The sequence below is a fragment of the Harmonia axyridis genome, chromosome 5 (assembly GCF_914767665.1).
Source record: "Harmonia axyridis chromosome 5, icHarAxyr1.1, whole genome shotgun sequence".
NCBI classification, from domain to species: domain Eukaryota; kingdom Metazoa; phylum Arthropoda; class Insecta; order Coleoptera; family Coccinellidae; genus Harmonia; species Harmonia axyridis.
Genome location: NC_059505.1, coordinates 27,272,364 through 27,293,326, shown reverse-complemented (window position 1 = coordinate 27,293,326; position 20,963 = coordinate 27,272,364). Strand labels below are relative to the sequence as shown.

The window sequence follows — 20,963 nt, the reverse complement described above, 5'->3', positions numbered from 1 at the left end:
ATATTGCTTTTTGAAGGAAAAAATACAGTTGAAGCAAAATCTTGGTTAGATGAAGAGTTGCCAGGTTCTGAATCAGGAAAATCAACCATCATCGATTTATATGTTAAGTTTAAACGTGGTGAAATGAGCACTGAAGATGGCAAACGCAGTGGACGCCGAAAAGAGGCTGTCACCGACGAAAAACTCAAAAAAGTTCACAAAATAATTTTGAATGAGTTGATCGAGATAGCAGGCATTGCGAAGATATCATCTGAACGTGTACATCATATCATTCACGAGTATATGAGGAAGCTGTGTGCAAAATGGGAGCCGCGCGAGCTAACAATCGATCAAAAGCAACAACCTGTTAATGATTCTGAGCAGTGTCTGAAGTTGTTTAATGGATGAAACATGAGTCCATCATTTCACTCCGGAGTCCTCAGTCAGCTGAGTGGATTGCACTCGATGAACCGAATCCAAAGCGAGGAAAAACAGGCAACTGACATCAGTATTCTAGGATGTGTATGGTATAATACTCATTGATTACCTCCAAAAGGGCTAGACCATTAACAGCGATTATTATATAGCGTTTAGAGGATGAAATCGTTAAGAAACGGCCCCATTTGAAGAAAAAAAGGTGCTGTTTCATCAAGACAATGCGCCATGTCACAAATCAATGAAAACAATGGCAAAATTGCGTGAATTGGGCTACGAATTGCTTCTGCATCCACCGTATTCGCCAGATCTGTCTTCCAGCGATTTTTTACTGTTCTCAGACCTCATAAGAATACTCGCTGGAAAGAAATTTAGCGTCAATGAAGAAGTAAACGCCGAAATTGAGGCCTATTTTGAAGCGAAAGACAAATCGTATTGCAAAAATGGTATCGAAAAGTTGGAAGATCGTTACAATCGCTGTATCGCCCTCGAAGGCAATTATGTTGGATAATAAAATCGAATTTTGCCAAAAAAAAGGTGTTTTACTATGGCAGATTGGGGACTTTTTAATTGGCCTGTTACATCATTTATGGACGCCATTGGCGAAGCAACCCGTAAATGAGACCTACCGTCTTGGCAGCAGATGAAGTAAGTGCATAATCCGGAAAGCTCTATCGCGCAAAAAATTGCTCTCGTCAAATACGCCGAATTTTAATACCCCAATCCGTCAAAATGACGCAATAAAAAATCCCAAACTGAACAGAAACACGACGTTACCGCAAGAAACATCGCGAGGGAAGTTAATCCCCGGTTTTGGGATCCCAAAGTCAAACACGCTAGAGGAGCGGTAAAACTTCCACCAAACTGGAACCGGGGAGGAGGGGATCATCCGTTGTGAAACGGAATTTTCCCGATAAAGCGAAATACGTGGCTCGGATAACCGGCCGTAAGTTGCACCGAATCTCATTATCGATATTAAATTGGTCTTTCCTTGTGTTTGGAAATTGGGTTATTTAATCAACCGCGCCGCGCACGGTAATTCGCCGTAAAGCCGGCAGATGACGACTGTGCGAAACGGCAGCGGCGTAGGCGAAGGGATCAATTTACCGTTCCGCGGGGGAAAACGGCCGTATTTTAGAGGATGAGACACGAAGGTAGGGGGTTGCGAAGGGAGGGGGAGACGTCGGATTAAGCCGAGGACACACTTGAGAGTAGTACGTAACGTGTAAGGTTGCTTTTTTGAGCAATCGTAAAATTCACTATTCTGGTTAGATTACTTTGGTTTGGATATTTCAGTGTGCAGAACTACTGTATATGGGTATATCCAAGTGTGCAATTGGCGTATGAATGAAATTGCGCCCGGAAGCATCTGATTTCAGATCAGTGGCCAACACTAGTAAATTTGATCTCAGAAATCGTTTGTGAAATTCGTTGAAATTAAAAAAGATTCAATATTGATGAAATAAATAAAACACTTGGCTATATGTGGAACGTATAGCAATTTTTCCTAATCCATTCTTCTAGGAATTCCGATTTCTTGGAAAAAGTAGAAAATGCCACCCTCCAATATTTGCCGCCCCTCTAGAGTGGGCCCTGCGGCTTCAAGTTCTTCTGCTGAGTTTCGATTCTATAAAACGCTTGAACATTTTGTGAAATTGATCCGATTGAGTAAAACAATCGGATGATGCGGATGAACCATTATTTAAAATTCGAATGCGCCCACTCCCAACCCTAGTTAATTTGATAATTGATAATTTTTAGTTTTTTTATAATTATATATATGTAAGTGTGTAATATTTTTTTAATTAATTCTATACATTTTTCTTGTTTCTAATATTCTCTTTTTCCGAGTCTTTTTCATATTGAATAAAAACATTGATTAATTTCAATGATTCTTCAAACCTTTATTTTCAATGTGGCTCTACCTTTTAGATTCTGAAACAACCGGAATCTACCAATAGATTTCAAGGAATGTGAGAAAACTACTGATGAAGTCACCCTGGCAAATGCTTCAGTCTCTCGGCGCTCGAGGAATTCCCTTATTTAGTCTAAGCGCCACGAGATTGCAGAAATATATGCCGTGCGACGCGTGCATATCAAGCTCAAGTAATATTAAGTAGCTTGATATCAAGTCAAGCAATCAATATCTAAAATAAAGTCAAGTCATGCTCAAGTATGTAATTTTTGGTTAAAATTTTAAGCTATTTGGCTTGATGAATCTCTAGTTAGAGCAGCATTCCATAATTTTGCATCTTCTACCTCATAGAAGCGTCAAGAACTTGTACTTCAAATCGAATATTTAAACGACCCCCAGTGAATGGCGCACAGTACTACTTAATCCCATCCCAAAAGCCCCGTTTGGCCAATGTTTACTTTCTGAAAGCCCTGGCAATCCCATGTCTCGCCATTCAACCCTTTACCAGATTGGAACAGGAGTCTGAGACACGTATATTCAGGTAAGGTTTAGTGCTTGGCTGCTCCACTTTAATGAGGTAGATTATCTGAGAGGATTCCCCCTGCTTGGAAATATGAACTTCTTTCTCCTTTGCAGTGAGGCTATTAGCCTTTTTTCAATTCATCTCTGGTGAGCTATTTTGATCTGCTCTAGCAAAGGGCAATATGCCACTCAGAAGGTTTGTGTAATCATTACACAATCTCTGTGCCAGTAAGAGTTTGGCTTCAACACACACTTCCTAGGGAAGTGCCATCTTCGGTATTTTTTGTTTCCTAGGGGCTTATTCATCATAGTCGGAAGCCTTCCTTGTAAGAGGTTTTGCGTGAATTTCCATTTTACTGAAGGTCTTCACGCTCAGATCTTTCAGATGGTCGTCTAGGAATAGTATTTGCGGGTCTTCATGTATCCGTACGTTGCTGACAAACCATGGTGTATTTACGGATCGTATTCTGCACGACTTGCAGTCTCTGCAGATGGATCTTTGCGGTGCAATCCCAAGCCGTAAGACATGACCGGCCGGATATGCCCAAGTGTGCTTCCTCCTTGAAGACGGCGCCAGCGTAGGGCAGGTAAGCAGGGGGGTGGATGGTGTGTCAGATAACGAACGTTGTTCTTCCCGTTCAAAACTCGAATCAATTCGGATACGGCAATGGATCTAATTTATCAGGTTAGGTAAGGAAAGATGAAGAACAACCTAATTGATTAGTCAGAGAATACCTCGACTTTGAATCTTCAACCCGTCAAGATCTTGTACACAAATCGAATAATATTCAAATGACCGGCAGTGAATGGTTGACAGTACTACTCAATCTTATCCCAAAAGTCCCGATTGGCTAATGCATACTTCCTAAAAGCCCTGGCAATCCCATGTCTAGCCATTCAACCCTTACCAGATTGGAGTAAAGGAATCTATGACCTTTCATAAAGTAGTTTGTCTAAAAGGATTCACCCTGCTTAAAATAAAGAAGTAGCGTAAATCTTCGTGGCGTGGAAACACCCAAGTGTGTTCCCTCCTTAAAGGTGACGCCAGAGTAAAGGAGGTTGCAGAGGGGTGGGTGGCGCGTCAGATAACGAACGCGGTTCTTCCCGTTCAAAACTCGAATCAATTTGGATACGGCAATGGATCTAATTTATTAGGTTTAACGCTCCGAGACGTCGGCGGTCGATGATGCCGGCGTTGATTACCCGCCATTCAAATAACGCGATATTACCTGCTAGAAATCCTCGATAGGTCCTCGGGAGCCTTCAAGGCGTGTTGTTCGGAGGCGTCATCCGCTCCGTCGGTTTAGACGCGGGAATAACAGAGGCGTATACGGACCGAAGGGATTTATTGTGACAATTAGACGCGAATTAAACGGCGCTTGTAATCGTTGGGGATTTTACGAGACGTCGTTTTGGAGGTGGTATCGATATCGATGTAATGCGCTGGGTGGGTGATCTGTTGACATGAGATGCGCTCAGGAAGTTGGTGGAAATGAGGTTTATCCGAAAGTCCATAGTTTTAGATAAGCAGGTTGATCCTATACAGGTTCTTCGGCAGTTATTGAAATCATCACAAATTGTTCGTGATTTTCAGAGTACATAAAAAGAGGATATTTTTTATAATCGTATAAGTATCAATTTGATATGGTAGTCATGGAAAACAAATTCAAAGAGAAACTATCGGAAATGTGACATAGCGATACATTCCGATAGTCAGGCTGCAATTAAAGCACTGATCTCACATACCATCGAATCTAAGATGGTATGGGAGTGCCGAAGAAAACTTAATGAAATAGGTAAGAATAATAGGGTACTTTTAATCTGGATTCCCGGCCACTTGGGAATTAGAGGGAATGAAGAGGCCAACACACTTGCCAGAAAAGGGCACAAACTCCTTCCATCGGCCCGGAACCTTTCTGTGGTGTAGACAAATGTACCCACAAGAAAGAGTTTCAGGAAAAGGAGGTAACCGAAAGAGAAAAACTCTGGCGGAATCTTCTTGGTTTGGATCACTCCAAAAACTTTCTCCGAAACTTTGACCCTACAAGATCCAAGAAGTATCTGGATCTTAGTGAGAATATGCTACACCTCCTAACTGGATTCCTCACAGGGCACAGAAAACACCTAAGGAGAATGGGTCTCCAGAACTTTAGGAAATACCTCATGAGAATAAGTATAACAGAAAACGACGAGTGCAGATTCTGTGGGGAGGAGGAAGAAACTCCGGATCACCTGGTGACGGAATGCCTCGCCATCGCTAGCCAACGAAAAACCTGCCTTGGACACGAAACTTATAGGAGTGAGGAATTAGCCTCCTTGAAGCCATCTCAGATATTGGAGTTCATCAGAACTCTGGAACCGGAAGTCGAGGTGTAGATCACGTTATGGAGAGAATAGCACTGATGGGGGGCACAATAGACCATTAGGTCTTAGTGAGACGAAAACTCCTTAATTAAATCTAATCGAATCTAAATATCAAGTAGATTGATATCAAGTCAAGCTATAATTATCTTAAATCAATTCAAGTCGAGTTCAAGTATGCAATTTTTTCACGAGCTTTATTTTCAAGTCGAGTAGTTATTATAGTTAGATTATCAAGCTAATTGGCTTGATGAACCCCTAGTAGAATACGACTAGGTGAGTATAGATTGACTGCAAAAAAATTATTTCTGTTCTCCTAAGAAAGCTACAGGGCGTATTCATGGAAATAATGAAACCATCATCAGAACCAAACTTATCGGCGGAATTTATTGAAACTAGGGATGCAATTGACACATGCCGAGGTCGAGTGAAAGAAATATTAATTTTTTTCAATATTCCAGGAACTGACTCATTATTTCTCATTTGAAGTCTTCAGGATAAGAAGTCAGAACTAATAACCTCGATTTCAAACATCACAGGAAATTCATTAATTATGTTTCTCCATTGAGTGAGTTGAGGGAAATAATAAACTTTTTGTAGAATACGCAGCCGGCGGCATTAGCTATGAATAGAAATAGAGGGAAATTTTGTACGTCTGTTCGTACCTACGTAAAAAACCACAAATTCAAATTCGATTTGAATACAGGGGCAAAACGGGAAATTGAACAAATAACCGCGGCAAAAGCGTCCTTTGTTGCTTCGGTTTTTCGGTTTGTCTCAATTAATTTTAATCACATCAACCGTGAAACGGGATACACCGCCCGAAGGGCTGGTTCCATTATTCGGGGGCCCGGTTTATCCGAAAAACGAACAAAGGGTGCATGATAAACAAAAGCAGCGGTATAGCATTTTACCTGCGGTCTATGCCCATATAATATATAGGGCGAAATGAATAAGAGGTAATTACTTTACTTTGGGAACAAATGTCGACTTCCTCGGGACCGCGCCGTAAATAAAGATCTCGGATATTAATTTTCCCGGTGGCCCGAAAAATGTGCAATATCGTAGGGGGCGTAACGTGACGGAGGGGGCGCTCTCACCGCGGGGCTCGAGCCGGTATCTCGTTCATCTCATCGCGTGTCTAAACGCGGAAAGTTATCGTGCCTTGGCGACGGCGAGCAGGTTAAGGGAATTGGGATTAACAGTTTTGCCAACTAGCAAAATTGGATCGGGCACGAAAACCGGTAATGACTTTAGTTACCTCGGTACGTCTGGTGTTATTGTTTTCCGAAGTTCTTTTTTTTAGATCTCGTTCCCCGAGCAGATCTATCATTCCGTCAGGATGTCCGTCTTTTTCGAATTATTAGGTAATTTCGTATTCTCGCCCCTTTCATTTAACTATATAGGTGTACAAATTTGCTTCCACCGTTTTTTTCGAAATTTATTGTATATATATTCGAGTATTTTTGAACTACATAGACGTACAACTTTGTTTCCGCCGTTTTTTCAGAAATTCGAGGCTTTATTTCAAAAAAACTGGTTATACATCTATGATTCAAAGTATTCTCCTTCGCTGACCACTACTTTCTCCCATCTATCGGGCAGCGTACGAATCCCGCTTTGAAAAACTGGTCATCTTTTGAAGCGATCCACGAATCGATCCAATTTTTCACTTCTTCATAAGACCAGGAGTGCTGGTCAGCCAGGCCGTATACCATTGATCGAAACACGTTATAGTCCAAGGAAGCAAAGTCTGGAGAATACGGCGGGTGGAGTAGGATTTCCCATTTCAACGTTCCCAAGTATGTCTTGACCACTTTCTCAACATGGGGTCGAACATTGTCATGCTGTAAACTCACTTTTCATATCTCCCGTTGTATTGCGGCCGTTTGTCCTTTAATGGTCGACTCAAACGCATTAATTGCGTTCGATAACGATCGCCTGTGTTTGTTTCAGTTGATTTTAACAACTCATAATATACTACGTCGAGTTGGTCCTACCAAATACTGAGCATGACCTTGCAACAGTGAATATTCGGTTTGGCCGTCGACGTGGAAGCATGGCCGAGATATCCCCATGATTTTCTGCGCTTGGGATTACCGTAATGAACCCATTTTTCTTCTTAAGTCACAATGCCTTACAGAAATCGCTTCCTTCTTTGCCTTGCAAGCAGCGGTTCACAAGCAGACAAACGCCGTTCAACATCTCTCGGCTTCAACTCGTACGTAAGACACCCAATTTCTTAGTTTCTGAATCATTCCCTTGACTTTCAGACATTTTGAAATGGCTTATTGCATTACTCCCAATGATCCTGCCAATTCTTTTTGCGTTCGATACTACTCTTGATCAAGTAATGCCTCCAATTATGCATCTTCGAAAACCTTCTCTCTTCCACCGCCATGCTTGTCTTCGACGTTAAAATCATCGTTATTGAAGCGTTGAAACTACATTCGGCACGTTCTTTCACTAACAGCGGCCTCAAAATAGGTATTTGAGAACATTCGATGTCATTTCTTTATATTTAAGCAGAAAATTAAAACCTCCTCCAAATTACAAGAATTTGGCACGAAAGCTGACATGTTTAATTGAGAATAACTTTATGATGCAGACACAAATCGACTAATATTTCGATGGCGTTATGATTACAAATACCTGAGCTACAGCCATATATTGCAAAATAGCGGAAGCAAAGTTGTACACCTAATATCTCCAAAACTGAAAGAGCGATGAAGGAAAAACTTAAAGAAAATTGGAACTTTAACCTTCTCTAGTTCGGTAGCGAAGCGTTTGAGGTCACATGTTTATGAAGAAAAGGCTTACTTCGATCTGAAAAATTTGATTCTTACTGAATTTTGAATCACCCTGTTTAATCTAAATGGTTGAATTTAAAGCGGTAATGCAATGAAGACATTTGATCAGCATCACGAGTTCTACAACATATCAAAAATTCGAGCCAATTTTGCTTCGATGCGGTGCATGGTCCTTTTCGTCAATACCTGGAAGCATATTCTTGAGGTGACTTTAACATTCACACAGATATCCTCTTTCTCTATCTATTACCAATTACCAGACACCCTGTAGAGACCAAAGAACCTGTTTACATCAACACCGGGCGAAATCCAACCTCACCCCGAATACTAATCAGGTCCGCCCCAGAAGATAGCAGTTATCAAAACTTCATCATCGCAGAAAAATAGACACCTAGGGCGTCGGCACGGCCGAGAACGACCCGATTCAATACTCGGGTCCGTAATAATAGCGAAATTTTTCCCTGTCTGAAACGGACCCCGAGCCGAAATTAAACTCTCCCGCCCTTGCTAACCCGAAAAACAAATTAATATCAAGATCGCACAGGTGCGGAACCAGCGCGACGGGCGGCTCCATCCGAGACGCCCATCCCGGAATTTAATCAAGACGGCCCGTGGCGCGCGATTCTTACGACGAGATCGCGCGATAAAAGACGGGCCGCGACGTAGGAACAGGACAGGAATCGTCGCGGGACGGGACAAAGACGACCGGCGAGATTTTCTTTGGACCCCCGCGTTGTGAGACGCTGGTGTCTCGATCCGCGCTTTCTCGGACAATGGGACGCCTCCCTGGCGCGTTTCATTGGGCGGTGGAAACGCGTGGTTTCAATTTCGGGGGAGACTATTAAGGGCCAGTTTCATAATCCATGCGAAAAGGCTCCCCTTAGAAAAGACCGTTTCATTAGAAAGTCGCCTTCAAATGGAGCTTCAAAGTGGCTCCGGTTTCATGAACATATTCCAAACGTCTTTTAGAGAATGGTTTCTTTTATTCCTAGTGAGTTATTGAATGCTCTGAATGTCCTTGATGGGATCATTGAGGCGGAAGAAATGTGGTTGATATTCAATTGAATGTTTCGAAATTTTTAATTAGATACCTGGTTAAATTTCCACAATTAATATGACTCGTTATTGTGTTATGAATAGCCTCGTCGAAATAACGATCTTTCAAATGACCATTGAATTGTGATTGAGGAGGAAAAAACATCATGAATAGGAATAAAAATAGGTAGTAGTACCCACATCGATATATTCGATATGTGGCGATTTCAACAAATATTTCTACTTTCTAAGTAAATTTCTATTTTCCAAACATAGTGAAACTGAACGACACCTCTCTTAAATATTCATTTATACTCATTAATTTAATTGTTGTGAGAAAAATGAAAATTATCAAACAGATAATTAATAGCTTAATGTATGTAGATTTTCCGCAAAAGATTCCATGAAGCTCCTATTTGAGAAATTGAATTCTTCAAAAGCACTCTCCTATGTTACATGGTTCGGTAAATAACCAAGAAGATTGCTCATGGTTAACAGAATGGAACAATATTCATAAAAATTTTGAAAAGAATATATAATTTGCAAATTGCAATTATGAATTTCTAATGAATATGAGTTTCACTTGAATAAAACCATTATGATTACAAATTTGCAATTAATTCAGTACTGTATAATTTAAATCTCGATACGGTTTTCGAAGATGAAGAATTGGAGGCTTATTTGTTCAAGACTCGTGTCAAACGCAACAAGAATTGGCAGGATCATTGGGAGTAATCCAACAAGCCATTTCAAAACGCCTGTAGTCATGGGAATGATTCAGGAAATTGGGTACCGTACGAGTTGAAGCCGAGAGATGTTGAACGGCGTTTGTTTCCTTGAGAACTTCTATTTGCAAGGCAAATACGGAAGAGTTTTCTGCATCGCATTGTGACAGGAGAAAAGAAAAGAGAAGAGAAAAATGGGTTCATTACGATAACCCCAAGCGCAGAAAATCATGGAGATATCTCGGCCATGCTTCCACGTTGACGGCCAAACCAAATATTAACGGTTGCAAGGTCATGCTCAGTATTTGGTGGGACCAGCTCGGCGTGGTGTATTATGAGTTGTTAAAACCGACTGAAACAATCACAGTTGACCGTTATCGACCGCAATAATTGCTTTTGAGCCGACCATTAAAAGACAAACGGCCGCAATACAACGGGAGACATGATAAAGTGATTTTACAGCATGACAATGTTCGACCCCATGTTAAGAAAGTGGTCAAGACATACTTGGGAACGTTGAAATGGGAAGTCCTACCCCACCCGCCGTATTCACCAGACGTTGCTCTCTCCGACTTGTTTCAATCAATGGCACACGGCCTGGCTGACCAGCACTTCTGGTCTTATGAAGAAGTAAAAAATTGGATCGATTCGTGCATCGCTTCAAAAGATGACCAGTTTTTTCAACGCGGGATTCGTACGCTGCCCGAAAGATGGGACACAAAGTAGTGGCCAGCGATGGACAATACTTTGAATCATAAATGTATAACCAGTGTTTTACAATAAAGCCTCGAATTTGCTTTTGAAGAAACGTCCTGAATATAATCTGTCAAAGTTTGTCAAGAAGCTTGTATTTTTTTGTCTCCAACTGTCATTCAACGTGTTTCCCGGATTTTTGTTAAGTCAAATTAATGTATATCGTTCTTGAAAGTCTTGCAGCCTTGAGGATAAGCAGAAGAAAACGACAAATCGACGTCCTCGCCCTTGGAGAGGTCCCGATCGCGTAACGTGATCTGTCGAAATTGAAATTCGAAAATTGGGCGCTCGTCTCCTCGCTGCCATTCGATACCGCCTCTTAGCGAACCCAAGAAATCAGATATTGTTGCTTTTCCGGCGTCCCGTCCTTCCGTTATCCTTCTCCTCCTCCTCCCCCTTCTCTCGCTACCGGACAAGTCGCGACGCCGGGCCTTACGTATCGTGTTGGGCTTTTTCCGGGCTTAATGAACGCTTTTCTCCCGATCCGGGACGTGCTCTTCCTGTTTCCGATTAACCCAATTACACCAAGTCGTGTTAATTGAAATTCATGAAGGTTCAACTAGTGCAGTCCCTAGAAATTAGAAATAGGATGGGGGATTTAATTTCTGAAGTTACATATTCTATGATTTTAGCCAAAGATGGCAGCGCGGTATCGAATGATCCTCAGAGTAATAGACATAGATAGAGGGGGCAATGTCATTTGCAGTAAGCAAATTTTGTCCTCGACATGAACTATCAAATTTGGCAGGAAGCGCGCCGAAATGAAAACATATCAGTGATGCGATATTTCACTCAATTCGAGAATTTCTCCACAAAGAACGCACTTCTTATGTCACATAGCGAATCAACGTTTCATACTAACTCAAAATATATTGAAAACGACGTGAAACAACCGATGACACTAGGAGAGCAAAAGTTGCCAAACCTTGGCTTTCAGCAGTTAGATACAAAAATAATAAATATTCTGCTTATTATAAATTCGACAATTAGGAAAAATATCGGATTCCAAATATTCAAATTTGCATATTTAATCGGGAATCACTTGAATAAATATATTTCATTCAGTATAATAGACATTCATAACGATATATTAAAATTGTGGTTTGAAAATATATCACAATCCGACAAGTAATCTAACCATGTTGGAAACATGTAAAAATTGCGTTTACTCCACCAATCTAAGTTAATTACTCTGTGGAATGATCCGGATGCGACAAACATCGTAATAAAAATTTTGTTGGAACTCTTATAATGGGATATATTTTGAGTTCTCTATGCATTCATTACTAGAAAATTGACCTTACAAATCTGTTGACGGAACTCTGATTTGAGTTTAACGCCGTTTCGACAACGATTCTGCCATCTTCAGAAACTAATAAGCGTTATTTATAGTAGTTTTCTCCATGGGATATCCAAAACTTCTAAGCGGCGAGGGAATAACACTCGGAGGTAATGATAGTCATTATTGCGCTTAGAATACTCTAGTTTACTTATCTTAAAATAATATAATAATAATAATAATAATTGACTTTATTCCCACAATACAAGATCAATACAAATAATTTTACGAAGAAAAAAAATAACCTCGAAAATGTGAGAATAGGCGGAGTCCAGTGATGCACCTAAGTACATCTTCTGTTCAACTCAACCTAATCTTATCTTGCTGAACTTATACGACGCTGAGAGTCTTAGTAGTGTTAGTATTGTTGATAGTATTGTTGAGTGGTGTAAAGCTAATATTCTCCTTGTTAACATTCCTAGGTCCGAATTGATCATGATGTTCAAGATTAAGAAAGCTATGAGTGAATCAATTCAAATTCATTGCGTGGATGATGAGTTAAGTTCCAATAAATTAAATTAAATTTTTATCTTTAGAGATGAACTGATTATATACATAATATATGTAAGGAACTAAGCTCGTCCTTCTATGCTATCCGACAGATAAGGGATTCGCCCCCCCCCCCTTAAATTCGTTATAAACACTTATTGCAGCTTGTGTTATACCCATATTGTCTATAACATCATAATATGGGGAAATTCTGTGGATTTCAGTCTAGTATCCATATCTCAGAAACGTCTCATTAGAATGATTGTCCGAGTTGGTCATCGCGAACATTGTAAACCCTTATTTGTTGCCAATAGTATTTTGACTGTGTCTTCCATATTTATGTATGAAAGCTTATTATATGTAAGAGATAACAAATCCGCCTTGTTATATAATTTTCATTGTTACTCTACATAAAGTACCGAAATTCTGTCTTTGCCTGTTCACAGATCAAGGACATTCGAAACATCTTCATTTTATCAATGCCTGATTCTGAGAAAGTAATGAATAGATTGAGTTTTAAGAAAATATAAAATCGCTAATGATTCGTAAGGCATATTATAGGAAAGAGTATTTGGATGACAGAAATGTTTGAATAATTTTGTTGAATTGTAATCATATGACTTATCCTATAGCGTTTAGCAACAATGGTATTTTTCCGATATCACCAGCCCAATAAAAAAATTGCATATTTCAAACTTTTAATACCTCTGAATGGTTTCAAGTCGATATCACTTAATTTATATGCTTATGAAATTTTCTGAACTGCACAGACATACAGATCGGAGATTTTATTGAAAATCCTTAGAGATTCTATGATTCTTATTGTCGTATTATTATTATTCGAATTGAAAAGAATACAACTCACCTTTTTAGCATTCTCTTGGTTGTTGTTATCAGCATGTGGCGCAGATGGAGCCATAACTGACACAGTTGTTTGTGACAGAAGTTCGTCACTTCCTCTCTGTAAAGAATAAAATGAACTTAGTATGATTGAGAATGATATTGATATAAATGTCAAATATACTTTTATTGAATTTCTTTGGACCATATCATCTAAACGATAGAAAAGATCGCAAAAAAATGGCGATGTGGAGGGATAAGTTGAAAAACCGAGCATCGGTGACAGTTACATTATACTAGTTTGGCTTATATTTCGGTTACCATGGATATCAGCGTTTTTACCATAGAAGGTGTAAGTAGGTCTGTTGTTTCTATATTGAATGATTTAAGCATAGAATTGGGGGTGGAGTTTTATATTATGACCAAGAGCATAGAATACATTCAATGCATATTAATTATTATGACAATAGATTGTCATCAATGATAGATAAATATGTTTAATAATAAAAATTCGCTTCTGTTTTGGTACTTATGTGGATATTAAAAGTTGACTTCCAAACATAATGAGTTCAACAAACACGAGGAAAACCATTTTCGGGTACAATCCGGAAGTGAGCTTAATCAATCCAGAAAATACAACACTGCACATTCATATTCTGCAAACGGCTTTTGTCACTACGTACGTGATATATATTCAGCGAAGTGTCCACTGAATTTCGTGCGGAACCTTTTCACGAAATATTTGTACGAACCGTGTTTTCTCATATTTATCCAACAATGAAAAAGAAAGCCTCTGGCCGAGTTGAATGCTCGGGTTTAGCAGATTGAATTTTGAATGTTGCGTATTTTTCCCGTGAAAACCGGATGGAAAGCCTCTGGGTAATCGGACTAGGGACTGATTCTGTATAATTCCTCGTCCCCTGTTTTTTAGAAAAAGGTAACACGAGACGAAAGTTCTGGATTACAGACTAGTTATTTATAATACAAGTGCAGAAGGCATTGATATTCTTCCACGAGTTCAAAATTCAAAAACGAGCCACGAAGTGGCGAGTTTTGGAATGAACGAGTGGTAGAATGAGCCTTCTGTACGAGTATTATACATTATTTTCTCTAATTCATTGCATTTTCATTGAAATTAATGAAATATTTCCATAAATAAAATTTAGTGCTTTTTGCATTGAAAAATGTTGGTTGGCAGAACTGATTTCTTTAAGGCAAATTGATGAATTGACAGATAAAGCCGTGGCGGAATGTTCGGAGTGCCAACATAGAATAATAAAATATAACCATGAAAACTGTGCGTTTCTGATATATTCTCGCACGATTTTGTTCTACAAGATGTGGAAGAATGAACGGAATAACCACAGAATTAGAGAAAAATTATTCTGCAACTTGTTTTAGAATATACTATTATTTAACAATTTTAATGAAATGTAGCGAACTACAAGAAATGATTAAACTTTTTTCTCGAAAACGATCGGAGATAAGTTAAAATTACAAGAGACAAAAAATGTATGAATAAAATGTAGAATTCATTTCATATGTTAGAATCCAGCAGCGGCGTACTACAAAAAAGTTTATGCAGAGAAAAATAACTCGGCATAGTGGATGATGTAAACCCTGAAACGCAATCTATTTCAAATTTGGTTTCAATATATCAAAAACTGAATAAGCTTTGAAAAAAAAACTGAAAAATTCATGACACTAGCATTCTGTTGTTTGAATCAGCCTGTATATATAGTGTGTTTTCTCCTTCATTTCCGTAATATAGAAAGAAACCCCGTATATAAATTCAACATAGACTTCAAAACATAATAAGGTCAACAAACACAAGAAAACCCATTTTCGAGTCCAATTCGAGAGTGAGCTCATTCAATCCAGAAAATACAAAACTGCACATTCATATTCTGCAAACGGCTTTTGTCACAGCAAACGTGATATATAAGTTCAACAAAGTGTCCACGGAATTTCGTGCGGAACCTTTTCACGGAATATTTGTACGGACCGTGTTTTTCCATATTTAAACAACAATGAAAAAGTAAGCCCTTGGCCGAGTCGAATGGTCGGGTTTAGCAAATTGAATTTTGAATGTTTCGTATTTTTCCCCGTGAAGACCGGACGGAAAAGCCTCTGGGTAATCGGACCGGGGACTGGTCTCGTATAATTCCTGGTCCCCTGTGTTTCAGAAACAGGAAATACAAGACGACAGAGCGATTTGGATGGAATCATTCCGGAATCGTCCGAGGAATAGCCTGAAATCCAACAAGAGAACGCTCGGAGAGTGCTCTGATCCGAGATATATCTTTGGGAGTGGAATGGCGCGGTGGTGAATGTAGTTTTGGGCTTTGAAGATGCGAAAGGACATCAGATGTTCCGCCAGATAGAAATATAGATAGTTTGTGCACTTTGGGAGGATTACCTGCGGTTTTCCTATTGAATTACCCAAAGGAATCGCTTTTGACAACTTCTCAGAAATTGTGGAATATTGCTTCCTGAAAACCATAGATAACGAAGTGGTTTATTTCTATGCTTATAATCTTCGAATTTTTGTGGTCTCCGATTTGATGGATTTGTCAAACATTAGGGAAATCCGTGTTTGAGCCAATTGAAGATATTGAACTAAAAATATGGAAACCATAGCAGAGGTAGGTTCTACGTTCCTCGATATTCTAACAATTCAAAAAACCTAGTAGACATCAGGTTATATATTTTTTTTAAAGGTTATGGAACAATTAATGTAACCCTGAAAAGTATAGCACTCTGATGGTTAACTAAGATGCCTACAACACTGGTGGGCTCACTTATTCTTGGGATAAAAGTGGCGACTTTCGAAAGGACCAGCCATCTGGGATTTTAATGGTATTGGTCCCTTTTCACTTGATTTCCGCATCGTTTCTTATGGCGCGGACGTCGTTTTTGTGTCAATGTCAATTTTGAGGTTAAACCAAAGTCGATCTACTTTTGACAGAACAAATGAAATGAAAAGAGAAAGGGAACCCATGCCAAACCGAGTCGCCAGAATTATCTAATCTAATCAGTGAATACACCTGTATTTTAGACATCTTATGGTTAGTTTGACAGCTATTATGTTGGCTGCCGACGATAAAACGGGGTAGAATTACAATTGGTTCACAATTTCTTTCTGCACTCGAAAGAAAGTGAAAAAATCACAGTATCACATGAAATTCTTGAATTTAGACAGTGCATCCGAATTTGTTCGGATGTTATTATGGCAGTCCAATGAAATCAAATTTCTGTGGATTACACATGATTTGCATATTTCTGAAATCGATTTCGCCACCGCAACAAGAGCAGAATATTAGACATGAATAAGTACCGGTCCTGACAGATGACAACTCCTGAACCGTATCACTTTTTTACTAGTTAGTAACAATCTTCAAAAATGAGTATTGAAGATTAAATGACGCTACATTTGTTGTTGTTTGAAAATTGGAAAACGAGTTTTATATACAATTTTTTTAAAGAAAAAAATCTTTCCAAGGAATGTAATGGCTCGATGAACGTTATTCACACTCTGCTCAATCGACAACAATGGTTGAAAGGTGGTATGCTAATGTTAAATATAGCTCTATTGGAATCAATTGCCGTAGTTGAAGCCTATTTCGAAAACTAAGACGAATCTTTCTACAGAAAGGGTACTGAAAAGTTGGGGAAGTCTTGAAGTACATGTATCATTCTGGAAGGTAACGAATTAGTCGAATTTTTCAAGGAAAATGTACAGCAATTAAGAATTAAGAGTTGAATGTCATATTTTTCAATGACAATATTAATGCATTCAAACAATGATTATCGATTATATCATAAATAACAAATAGTAGCTATCCAGATTATAATTCGAATGCGAATTTATTATTGTCTTGTGTTTCGTTATTTATTCATTATTTGGAAGTATTATCGACTAAAAAATGATGCTATCCATTCAAATGATATTAACAACTGCCTATGAAATAACATGATTGCTATCAGACTTATCAGACTCGGAACCTAATTTCTATTTGTTTATTCATCTTCGCCCGATTTCCGATGGGACCACTATGCATTATTATGAATGATTACAATTCGGCTATTTGCTACTTGTTATGCATGATTTGTGTTATTATTTGTTATTGCTGCATAAATCAGCACTAACAGAATCCCCTCTATGATAGAATTTTTGAAAAAGATGTGTTTTTACTGGTTAAGCCAGAAATAATTGAGTGACGTGCATGCTATATACATCTGTAATACTTCAAGAACTCCTTCAAGACAGCATCTGTACTCATGGGATTATCTGCATTTCTCGAATATAAGAGTTATTGAACGACTGCATAAAGTATCAGTGCATGAAGACATGCCTTCATATCCGACAGGTTTATACCCAATTTATTTTTATCAGTCCAGTAAATTCATGTTATGAATGCATCCGGGGCTTTACTTCGTAAAAACTATGTTTTCCGATGTCACGTAAAATTTTATTGGAGGTACGTACGAGAGGTGGTGATCAGTGATGATGTTATTGACATTTATGCAGATTTTTATTGACCGACCTTATTTGGGATTCACGGTACGAACTGCACTGGATGCATGCATAATTGACACGATTCGGGTGTATCATTGTTTGGTTATTCATTTGATACCTTGATTTTGGGAAATTTTAGGGGTTATATTATTCAGGGAAACAGTATACAGGGTGTCCCAGGGTGGATATAACAAACCGATGGGGTAGATAGCACTAAAGAAAATGAGAACAAATACCTACAATACAAATATGGGAATTAACTCATTTTACTTCCAGATCGAAGAGTGATAAAGTTGGGAAAAATATCTTGCAATAATTCCATAATGCCTGTAGATATTTCGATATTCAAAACAGACACTTCATAGAACGATACCTCTTACTGTATGTTTAATGTTTAAAATATCATAAGTGGCCTCTATATGAAAAGTTACTCGATATTATTCTTCAAAATTGGAATTACAGAAAAAATTACAATTATTTCTCCAATTTCAAACCCCTAAATCACTAGTTCTTAAACGATAAGTATTGACACACTGATGACGAAGAATCTGTCTTCAAAATCGATTCTTTCCGGCCTTCCATAACACGATAAAAATCATGCTTGTTGAAGAGATTACTGTTTCGGAATGTCCTTTCTCTAATTCTGTGGTTATTCCGTTCATTCTTCCACATCTTGTAGAACAAAATCGTGCGAGAATATATCAGAAACGCACAGTTTTTATGGTTATATTTTATTATTATATGTTGGTACTCCGAACTTTCCGCCACGGCTTTATCTGTCAATTTATCAATTTGCCTTAAAGAAATCAGTTCTGCCAACCAACATTTTTCAATGCGAAAATCACTAGATGATATTTATGGAAATATTACATTAATTTCAATAAAAATGCAATGAATTAGAGAAAATAATGTGTAATACTTGTACAGAAGGCTCATTCTACCACTCGTTCATTCAAAAAGTCGCCACTTCGTGGCTCGTTTTTGAATTTTGAACTCGTGGAAGAATATCAATGCCTTCTGCACTTGTATTATAAAAAAGTATTAAAAGATTATCTGAAAGAAGAGAAGGAACAATATGAAAAAAAATGTTCCTCAGGCTTTTTCGTTTCCCCAAAAAAGTGATAAATAACAATCTGTTGAAAGTAGGTACTTTAATTATATTTTTTATGCCATATCACTTCGCAGATTTATTGAGTATGTCATAATAAGTGAACTTTGGTAGAACATATTTGTATGGACTTTCAATTTATGTTCAGAAAACTTAATAGATTATAGTGAAGCAAAATTTCACATTATTAGGGAACGTTGATTATCTTTATCAAAGTAAACATTGAATCGAGAACACCAATAAGTAGAATTCTTCAACTAAGTTGAGAGATACTATATTTCTTGAAAAAATAGATCAATATGAATTTGAACAAGAGTACAAAAGCTCCTTACTTCACGTTAGTGCTTTCCTCATTTGTTTTTATGAGGATGTTTATTATATGATTCCCCTTATACTTAATATGATATTCGACAACAAAAAAATTGGAAATCACTGAAGTGAGAGAACTTTCGTTGCTCGTTCATCCAAGCGTCAATTGCTGCATGAATAAATGAACGATCAAAAGCTTCTGACTTCACGTCACTACTTTCCTAATTTGTGATAAACGGTTTTAATAAAACCGTCCTGGCAATATCAATTATCTCACGGTACAGCAGAAGCGCTGCTAACAGCAAATATCCCACTATAAATACCCGAATAAAAAAAACAAATGATCCCTCCTCAACGCAGTTCATAAAAAAGTCCAACTGAAGAGAAGCCCATCCGTCCTAACAAATTGAAAAATCCCATACATATTAATGTATGAAAATTCGCGTAATAGATTTCCATTCTTTCAGGCACGTTGAAGTGTTGAAACTTCCATATGCTCACGTTTACCCCCAACTTTTTAGCGTTGTAATGGAAACTTTGGCACTCAAGCGTTGAATATTATTCAGTGTGAATATGGATTCAGATTAAGAAGAATGACAAAGTTTCGGAACTTCAGGAGGGACGTTTATATTATGGGCTCTTTTTCACTTCTTTTCTAAACAGCGAGATGGGGAACTTCACTTACGTTTCAATTTATACGAGGGAATTGATTAGATGGCGCTTTGAAGTTTGGGGCTTTTTTATACGTAGTTCATTTCTTTTGGATTATCTCTGGATGGCGAATACGATCTGATTTTCTATGGGAATATTAATGATAATGACATGAAAGTAGATTTTACTACGAGTAGATATAAGGATAGCTATTATTTCCGAGAAATATAGATAGATTAAATTACATTTCAAGGTAATAAGAGAAAATTTAATTGTTTCGCTTGCTACTTGAAGCATCTTCATCTTGAAAATCTCAATGAAAAATTCTGAAACTGTCATATAAATATCTCAGAAATTTACAATTCGGATAAAAAGATAATCTCAAAAATTATTTCAACGTTTGCAACTTTGGAATAAGACGGAAAATGAGAGTCAAAAATATTGGACAGTGCTTCATCATTTTTTTTTATCTCGAAAATTATCCTATATTCAAAGCCTTTCCAAAAAAGGCTACTTATGAAATAAAAAAGTATTGTACCCATTCAAAATCGAACCTCTGCCACCGAGATTACTAGCACCCACTAAGTTATCAGAAAAAAATGAAGCATATGTAAAAAATATTGAGAAGTTCCTAACACTGAAATTAATGGAGCTAGAATCTTGTAGTGAAAATATTGTATTATGGACCGAGAGATTTTATTTTTTAATAATAAATCAAAGTAAAATGTATATTGAAATAGGTATGAAATTCAGACGAAAAAGACGTGATATAAGAGGTCAAAACGTAGATATAGGTACCATATAAAGGCTGTTCTAATATAAATGATATAATTTCAAATGGTTATAATGACAACACTGTGTAAGGTACGTAAAAAAGTTGAAAAATAGCCGCATTTTAAATTGTATCATTCCTACTGGAAAAACGTTTGTAAGTGTAAACTTTGTTCTGTCAATATTTTTCGAATGAAAAATAGAGTATATTTGTAGAAATGAGAAATACAGATGAAATAATAAGAGCTCAGGTTGTTAAAAATTCGAGAGGTACGTAGAACAATTGAAAAACACCCGTCGCACTTTAAATAGTATATTGTAAATTTTGTTGTGTCAATATTTTCCGATAAATGAAAAATATGGTACGTTCTTGAAAATGAGAAATACAGATGAAATAGCCAT

At 37.9% G+C, this 20,963-nt stretch overlaps 1 protein-coding gene across 8 annotated transcripts in view; it reads right to left on the bottom strand.

Annotated features, from left to right (window-relative positions):
* LOC123681141 (polypyrimidine tract-binding protein 1) overlaps positions 1-20,963 on the bottom strand; it is a 592,501-nt gene that overhangs the window by 74,887 nt on the left and 496,651 nt on the right. For all 8 annotated transcript variants that reach the window (XM_045619365.1, XM_045619369.1, XM_045619367.1 and 5 more), the window contains one exon: positions 13,229-13,324. In XM_045619365.1, coding sequence (XP_045475321.1) covers positions 13,229-13,324 — 96 coding nt within the window. The remainder of the gene's footprint in view (positions 1-13,228; positions 13,325-20,963) is intronic.